Genomic DNA, 9,256 nt, shown 5'->3' on the forward strand with positions numbered 1-9,256 from the left:
GATATGTGGTCAAAATCTCAAATGTCTCTGACACTGAAGTCCCGCCCTTCGAACGAATGAGTGCATCGAAATGCATGAGTGCTTCGCGACAGAAGCATAGTATGGTACACATACCACTATTTATTATAGGTTCTAAAGCGAGATTTGAACACTATAATAAGCATTTTATTTCGATACTACCGTCATGTTCTTAGCGTCACATACGTCACATATTTTTAAATGGATTACTACTTAATTGAAAACGTCTGATGGCTGAAGAAATATTTGGTTACGAATAAATAATACAATCTTAAACTGGCTTAAATATATATTATTCTTAGCGTTTATTGTTCATAATGATAGTACTGGGGGGGAGGTTGTTGCGGCCTAGACTGGTGACCGATTTGTTGTTGGTGTCCAATTTGAGGCTGATGAGATATTTGAGGTTGGTGTGCGAGCTGCGGCTGCTGAGCGATTTGAGGCTTGGGCGTAGGGATCTTTACTACGATGTCGGTTGGCTGCCTTTGTACCTGATGAAGAATTAATAATCACATTATACGTCGGACCGGAAATTAAGTTCTCTACTCCAGCGAAACTCTCATAATGAGCCAACAGAACCCCTTATTAGAAGAGTTTTGCGCAATTCCACAATATGGTGGGGAGGCTCATTGTGGCCGCACCAGCTCAGCCAAGATACTAATCAGCCCCTTGAGATTGCGATAATTCCTTACGACATACTGTTGCAACGCACACGGTCCTATCAATCCCACATATTTCATTATTCAGCGACCAAGGTATTGGTATTAGTATCCACACATAAAAAAAAAGCTGTTATTGCTGTCATACATGATTAAAAACTGTTAAAACAAAAGATTTTTTTTTAATTGTACTCTATGTAATAAAATGAAATTCAGTCGAGACCCCGGGCCGATGGTTTGACGACAAGCAAACTCAAGGAAATTTTCTGTGCATCTTATTATGATTATATGCTGTGTCGAATCCGAAAAATGCGTATTAAAGCCAAGAAGAAAACGAAGAAAATTGGTTTTCCGTTTGTGTCCTAAAATCACTTTATTCCCGATTCAGTTCTTAAGCCGTCTCTCCTTCCCCTAAATAAGATTTTAAAAAAAACGCAGGTTAGTTTTGGTGTGTATACCAAGCTATAAAACGGGATCGATGGAGACAGCTGGTTGACGAAATCGGACGGAGTCACGGTCCTCAGCAGTGAGGGACCGATCGAAGAGAGAGAGAGAGTTTTGGTGTATATTTCTATTCGTATATCTTACCTCGGCTTTGAAGCCCTCTTTAGGGTCAGCAGTGTAAGTGACAGTTCTGATGAACCCGTCACTGTCTACTACGGAGTACGAGCCCTTGATGACGTCACCGTCGCGCTGCTCCTTCCTGTTCTGGTAGTTAGTGTACTGGTCATCGTTCACGTCGAAGCCGAACTGGTATGAGGGATGGGGCTGGAAATGATGATGACGATGATGAAATGAAATAATGATATAGATCTTTGAATATTTCATGCTTACTTATAACTGTTATTCTTTTTTTTTATTGCTCGTTGTGGGCAGACGAGCATACGGCCCACCTGATGGTGAGTGGTTACCCTCGCCCATGGATATAAGCAATGCCAAAGGCAGAGCCAAGCCACTGCCTACCGAAATTCGAATTCGAAATGAATGTCTCAATGATGAAGGCAAGAATCGATAAATTGTTATGAAGAAGATTTTAAAATCCCATTCCGCGTTTGCCGTGCTAAAATCGATGTCTTTTCATCGCATCAATTAATATGTAAGTATCAATTATAGACAAAAGAATTCAATTAAACAGCATACTTTTATAACAATAACCGTCAATTGAGAAATGCAACAGCAAAACTAGATTTCTCTCTACCTAAGTGCACATGTACATTAATACAAATCAAAATGGATCGAACTGTGGTATAAAACTACTTAATAACGTTTTACACTAAAAATTCTATAAGGAACTAATTATTAGTTACTAGCTTTTGCCCGCGACTCCGTCCGCGTGGAATAGTTACTTTGGCATAACGTAAAATTTTACTCCTCACTTCATTTACGTAGAAATTGAAAATATTTTTGAATTACCTATAGAATGTTAAGGAGCTATTTAAACTCCTATTTTGAAACAATCTTTATTGGTGCTTCACTTGTATTACCTTACCGTGATGTTGTAGCCTATAGCCTTTCTTAATAAATGGGTTATCTAACACTGAAAGAATTTTTCAAATCGGATCAGTAGTTCCTGAGATTAGCGCGTTCAAATAAACAAACTCTTCAGCTTTATAATATTATATAGTATAGATTATCTATGTGTACAAATATATTTACAAAGTCCAGTTACGCAGTGAAAGTAAATGTAGTAAGGTATAATGACCGACTTCTTGACACACGATCCGCCGTCTGGTCCGAATGGTTCCTTCATTTAATTATTAGATTTACTATTACCGGTATATAGTTACCCGGCGCTCGAAATTTCACAGTAATTCTAATCATTTTTATTTTTGAGAGATTACTGGTGGCCTGGAGGCCTTTCCAGCTTTACCAGGGCAAGTGGGCGTGCAAGGGCTCAGTCAGGAGGGGTGGGATTTGCTAACAGCTACAGTAGTGTAAATCTTATTGAAGTTTGGCATTTTCATGAATAAAGTACACCGCATCGATTTGTAAAATTAATTAATTCACGAGTGAACGAGCTAACGGCTCGCTTAGTATACCTAAAGCGGTTACTTGAGTCCATAGTCCATACACATTATAGATTGAATGTCATCACCCCATTTAAAATGTTGAAGCTTCGTACATGACAGTTTCGCTCTACTACTGACAAAAGAAAAGAAAAAACATTCATCGGTATACATACCGATAGCGATATGTATTATTTTAGTAGGTGATTATGGTAGTTGTTATTATCTTAATTCTGTATTATTAAATAATTCAATGGAATAACTATTGTAAAATATTTAGTTCCTTATACCAGATGATTAATAAATATGTGTATTAAGTGACATTTATTCATTCATTGGATTCATGCACATCGAGTAAATGTTACTGGAGCCCATAGACATATACCTACAACGTAAATGCGCCACACCCACCTTGAGATATAAGTTCTAAGGTCTCAAGTATAGATACAACGGCTGCCCCGCCCTTCAGGCCGAAACGCATTACTGCTTCAAGGCAGAAGTAGGCAGGGTGGTGGTACCTACCCGTGCGGTCACACAAGAGGTCCTATCACCAGTGTATGGTATAGCTTACATGCATATTTGGTTTAAAAGTACGATTATGATGAGTATTTAAAAGAATAAATTAACTTACATCATATTCTTCCTGTGGCTGTTGAGGTTCGGCTCTCTGAGGTTGATATTGCTGACGGTATTGAGGCTGAGGCTGTGCTTGAGGTTGCGGTTGGGGTTGAGGTTGGTATTGCGCTTGTTGTTGATATTGAGGTTCGCTTTGAACAGCGTAGGGCTGTGCGCAACAGTTTAATGGTTAATTGGAAAGCTAAAATCCAGTTCTTAAATAGGCTTTCTGTTATTATTAAATCTTGTCTGTCAGCTTCTTAAACTTGTGGGCAGACTAAATAACGTTCCCCATGATAGTAAGGTAAGCGCCCTGATGCGATCCAACCAGGCAGGACGTCAAAGCGGGACTTCCCATGATATAATGTAGCTATTACGATAGTTTTTGGCTTTATCTTAGTTGAAAGGACTCTTTGATTGATTGAAAGTTAAGCAACTCACAGCCGTATAGCATTTTCCTCTAAAACACAAACTTATGTTACTAGTGCTTGCTAAAGTTTGTCAATAAATTATAATTGTTACAGGCACATGATGTACAAAATACATGTGTCTTGTCAAATACCAAAATTATTACCACGGATGTTACAATCAAAGGCACTTACGATACGCGCTGGTGCTGGAGCAATGTGTGTTGGCCTAGAGATGGTATGGGGCTGAGCGCCTCCTTGGTCAGCAAGATATTGCCTTAATAGATGAGGAGGGATACCTTCTCCGTGTTGCTGTGGAAAAAATGACCAAGATATTAATATGAATACATCGGAAATTAAAGACTGGTCAATTGCAAATGGTCGTTTTGATTTCTTGGAACATGAAATAAGAAATAAGCAAATAGTTTCGGATATTATAAGCGAATAGTTTTCCAGAAGAATTTTTCAAGTAAAAAAAAGGGGTTGGAAAAAGTTTTTAGCAGTTGTAAATGAGATTGGGTAAGATTAAGTTTGCTAATAACCGCTATAAACGTAACCATTTCTGATTTAGGCAACAATTTGGTAGAGCAGCAAAGGGATCACTTAATATTAGGCCTTTATTTATTAACCTGTAGGGTTACCAACGCAAAGTGAACAGACTGAAATTGGTTTAAATAGAAATGACAGATTCAGCCACTCATATCGGAATACAAAATGGATCAGCTCAGCAAATAAATAGCTCCGATTACGCACCGATAACTTTATGGTTATATTAAGTCCTACGTGTAATGTCATAATAAAATTCGTGTCAGCCCTAATAAATAATTGAATAACAGAACGTAACAACGAGTTTCGTAATAGCAGCGAACCGTTTTATCCGGAGCGGTTGTTATAACGAGATCCGATCCGTTTACGTAACGTATAATACTGGCTTAGTCGGTGGATGACCGAGTTAATTGTTGACGGGTTGTTAAACTTTACTTAGTTGTTTCAATTAACAGTAATTAAAATTCGTAGTTTGTTTTGAGTATTGCCCTGTGTTGCAAATAACCTAATGCGTTCCGGCTTGAAGAGTAAGATGTGATTCAAAGCAATTAATACTTTAGCCTAAATTCTTAAGGTTCATAAAAATGATGAAATTCGTCGTGCCTATGTGTGGTGAAACGCATTCAACTATCTACGCCAGTAAAATTAAATGTTTTTTTTTTTTAAATAATGTTATTAGATATTATTTTTTTGCGTGCATCAGAAATTTCCACGAGAATGCCTATATTATGCTACTAGGTTGGATCCAGAGTTCTTTCACACTCACTACCAAAAGTTAAATGAAAAATAATAATATTAATAATAATACTATAGGGATTTGATTTAGCAGTTCGGGTGATCACGGGACTAGGGCCTTGAAGCTTTATGTTATCCAAATTTAGCTGTCTAAAGAAAGAAATCCATAAATAACCACTTATGAAAACTGATGACGTACGTGTGAAATTATTAAACAATTTTAGTAAACACACTACAGTTTTAATAAATAGTATTATATCATTTAATCATTTTCATTGGCTAATTTTCACCAAAAAACTTTCACGTTATTTTTTTAAGGTTTCAAGATTAGGCACAAGATTACTTTGATATCATTTCACAATGTAGGTGGTGATATTCACTTACGCTGACGCCCGTCCACTTCTGCACATAATACTGGACTCAGTTTGCGACTCTTCTTATCCAGCCCTTATCTTATACAGAGCCCACAAAAATTAGTAAAAGGTGCACCGATTTGCGGTCTGATGAGGACTCGTTTGCTCCAGCGATCGTCATTTCTCTGGCATACGCAAAAAACCGACTGACACTTGAACGTGAGCTATATCAGTGACGCTTGATTCTCTGACCGATAACTTTGTATCGGAGTTTATCTTTTAGCGTAACTCCAAGCATAGCTATTTCTACAGCCTGTTAAGTGATATTGAGCTGGCTAATTAGTCCTATCATGAGTTTACTGAGATTTTGTAGGCAGCGGCTTGGCTCTGCCCCTGGCATTGCTTAAGTCCATGGGCGACGGTAGCCACTTACCATCAGGTGAGCCGTATGCTCGTCTGCCTACAAGGGCAATAAAAAAAACCCATTAAAAATGTTAGTTTAATTGGTGGCCTAACATACTTATAGACTTATAGGCTTATAGGTGTGAGAGAGGTTCTGCCCTCGAATGCGCAAAACTGTTCTTTTTAATTTTCTATTGCTTAGATGGGTGGTCAAGCTCACAGCCCACCTGGTGTTAAGTGGTTACTGGAGCCCATAGACATCTACAACGTAAATGCGCCACCCACCTTGAGATATTATTATAAGCTCTAAAGTCTCAAGTATAGTTACAACGGCTACCCCACCCTACAAACCGAAACGCATTACTGCTTCACTTCTGCAGAATATTATAAATATGTAATAATATTCTAACTGGTGGTAGGACCTCTTGTAGAATATTATTTGTGAAATATAGTAGGTTTCATTAATTAAAAAAATGTTAAGATATTTGTGCAGCTCATCCTTTTACTTATTAATATAAAATCTGCTAGGCCTATAACCCACTAAAACAAATCTAGAGTTGGGATAAAAAAATCAAACCAATCTCTAAAAAAGTCTCTGTGAAGTTTATTTACAAAAGATGATTTAACTCAAACGATCTCTTATTAAGTTAACAAAGAGTCCACTCAAGGCTGCACGAAAAGGGGCTACTTGCGAAATGTTCCAAGAAAAAAACCAACACAATTACAAACATTTGAATTGTAATGACAACCTTTTCAAATGGTCAAAGAGCTTTTGAAACTTTTGCATATTGTTGTAAGGATTGGTTTTGAATACGTAATTATGTTGCGAGATTTCACGCTGAAGTTTTGAGGGGACTATTGTGTCACCCAAAATATTGTTATAAAGGATTGGAATTTAAAAGTACAATAAGTGCATACATAGGTTATTGCTATAACTGTTCAAGTTTCTGGGTATCTTTATTGGTAGACGCGATATTTATGAGCACGGGTACGACCTTTCCACCTATTTCTCCATGCTGGTGGCCTCGAGGGGCTTATGCCAGCTTCGCGGAGTGAGTAGGCGACATCAGGGGATACTAAAGTGACGAGTTTGCTCACACCAGCCGTAGTAAATGTAGTGCTTCGCAGAATCTACCACCGGATCGGTAAGACGATCCTCCGAGAAGACCCGGCGAGAAATTCAGGCTGTTTGAGGGTATTTCTCCTACGAAGCAATCAGAGAATCATGGTTTCCGAAACGAAAGGTGGAAAAATCGTTATTATAGTACTATTGGAACTTCGTCTTGACCTCATGCCTCAAGGTAGTAAGGTGGTAACTCATTTTGATTTCAATGTTGCATTCGTGATATTGAAGTAAATGGCAATGCATGTTAAAACAATTTTACGGTTTAAGCTCCTAATGCCGTTTCGAATGTCTGACATTTGCTTTGACACGCAACATCGAAATGTAAATATTTAAAATGATTCGTGAAACATAATTATGTAGAGAATTGAATTTTGAGAAGAACTTAGAAGAGTATTTTGCCTTGAATGCCAAAGCTATTCGCCTAATTGTTTCTATCCTATCTGCTGAAATGTCAATATAGTGCGTATGGACAGGAATGTCTGTAAATGTAGCCTTAACATCTTTAATTATAGAAAGTTCTGCTCTAACATGTAGGATCCTCTTATCGTGAAGATGAAAACTGAAATTAAGAAAACTATCAGACAGACCTCTAGACACTATTAATTCGTTCTGTGTGAAATTAAACGTAAAATTCCAGTTTTTTTTATTATTATTATGTAAAAATAGACAGTTGTCAAGGTTCTTTAATATATACCAATAAAACTTTAGTCGTTAGTGGTTAATTAGAAAACTGTTAGGTATTTAAAACTTCGAAAATATAATGATAAATGACAATAAAAACCCATATAACCCAATGGCCCATATAACCTTTTTTTTGTTGCTTAGTTGGGTAGACGAGCTCACAGCCCACCTGGTGTTAAGTGGTTACTGGAGCTGGAGTGGTTACTGGACATCTACAACGTAAATGCGCCACCCACCTTGAGATATAAGTTCTAAGGTCTCAGTATAGTTACAACGGCTGTCCCACCTTTCAAACCGAAACGCATTACTGCTTCACGGCAGAAATAGGCGGGGTGGTGGTACCTACCCGCGCGGTCTCACAAGAGGTCCTACTACCAGTAATTATGCAAATTATAATTTTGTGAGTTTGATTTTTTTACATGATGTTATTCCTTCATTGTGGAAGTCAATCGTGAACATTTGTCGAGTACGTATTTCATTAGAAAAATTCATAATCTAACCTTATAATCTATAAAGCCATATAGCCCATAATAACCCAATGACATAAAAATAAATAACTATAATAAATTACAATAAAGACTCGTAAAGATATTGAGTTAGAGATAGTTCGTTGACATTTGCACGTGGCTAGTAATACAACCTTCATACACGAGAACCTATTTAAGACAGAAAGGGAACATGCAGTGAGTTGAGATGCGTTGCCCTACAGAAACATATCAACGTTGCCCACTCTAAGAACTTAGAAGGATCACATTAAATTGATTTGTGACGTAATTTACTATAAAAATCGTATTCTATCGTAAGTATAACGATATTATGTTGAGTTATAGATTTTGAAATAAGTATCATACATGTATTCATATATAGACTATAGTATAGGCAAAGATAGATTCACATGTTTTATATCCAAAAAGGGAAACGGTATTATTGTGGCAATTAGAGAAATTATTACCGGAAAAACGATGAAAAGAAAAGGCATAGAGAAGAAAAAAAGTTTTTCTTTTAATAGGTTTGGGCATACAGTATATCATCCGAATCCAGAGCACACTTTTTATTCTCACCATTTGGAAAAAAAAGCAGTTGAGTTCATTACATAAATCACTAATAAATAAATTTCATTATGGATATGTAGTTCGACAAAATTCAGTAAAAAAAATCCATTTGAACTTACTTGTGGCTGCGCTTGGTATTGATGTTGCGGCGCCGCCAAAACGCACCCCAGTATTGCCAACGTAACGCACTTACGCAACATGATGCACACACAAAACAATTAACAACTTGAAAATATTTGTTCTTAAAAAAAAAGACCACAGCACACCCGCGTCCGTAATATTTATTAACGTATCGTGCGATGCGTGTAAGTAACACTCACTTTATATAGAGACACCCCTTCTAGTGTTCAAGGCGGGAGTCGAGAGCTGAAACTTGCATGTGTGCTTCGAAATTCAAATTAGAGCATTGGCTCTGGGAGTGTGTACTAGCCTTTTGTTTACTTTCATTTTCATGTACTGGCCGGTTTGTTGCAGTAAGCGTGAGGAGTAAATTATTACGGGTTAATACATTTATTGTACCTTAGTATGATTATATTATTTGCTAATTATGCTAATTCAGAACAATTACTTTAATTCATTAATACAGAACGCTGAGTTTCATGAGACTATGCATTGTCAAAATCATTTCAGTACTTCTCAATTTCTTGGTGGATTAT

The 9,256-nt window shown here is 37.2% G+C and overlaps 1 protein-coding gene across 2 annotated transcripts; it reads right to left on the reverse strand.

The window, feature by feature from the left end:
• Positions 1–292: 292 nt before the first annotated feature.
• Positions 293–8,896, reverse strand: CPR78 (cuticular protein RR-2 motif 78). Of its 2 annotated transcripts, none has more exons than XM_062674821.1 (5): positions 4,263–4,356; positions 3,901–4,017; positions 3,315–3,467; positions 1,266–1,445; positions 293–509 (listed from the first exon to the last, which is right to left on the reverse strand). In XM_062674821.1, the coding sequence occupies exons 1-5, from the start codon at positions 4,263–4,265 to the stop codon at positions 324–326; spliced, it is 639 nt and encodes a 212-aa protein (XP_062530805.1). In that variant the 5' UTR covers positions 4,266–4,356; the 3' UTR covers positions 293–323.
• Between the last annotated feature and the right edge of the window lie 360 nt (positions 8,897–9,256).

This window comes from Bombyx mori, chromosome 22, assembly GCF_030269925.1.
Source record: "Bombyx mori chromosome 22, ASM3026992v2".
NCBI classification, from domain to species: Eukaryota; Metazoa; Arthropoda; class Insecta; order Lepidoptera; family Bombycidae; genus Bombyx; species Bombyx mori.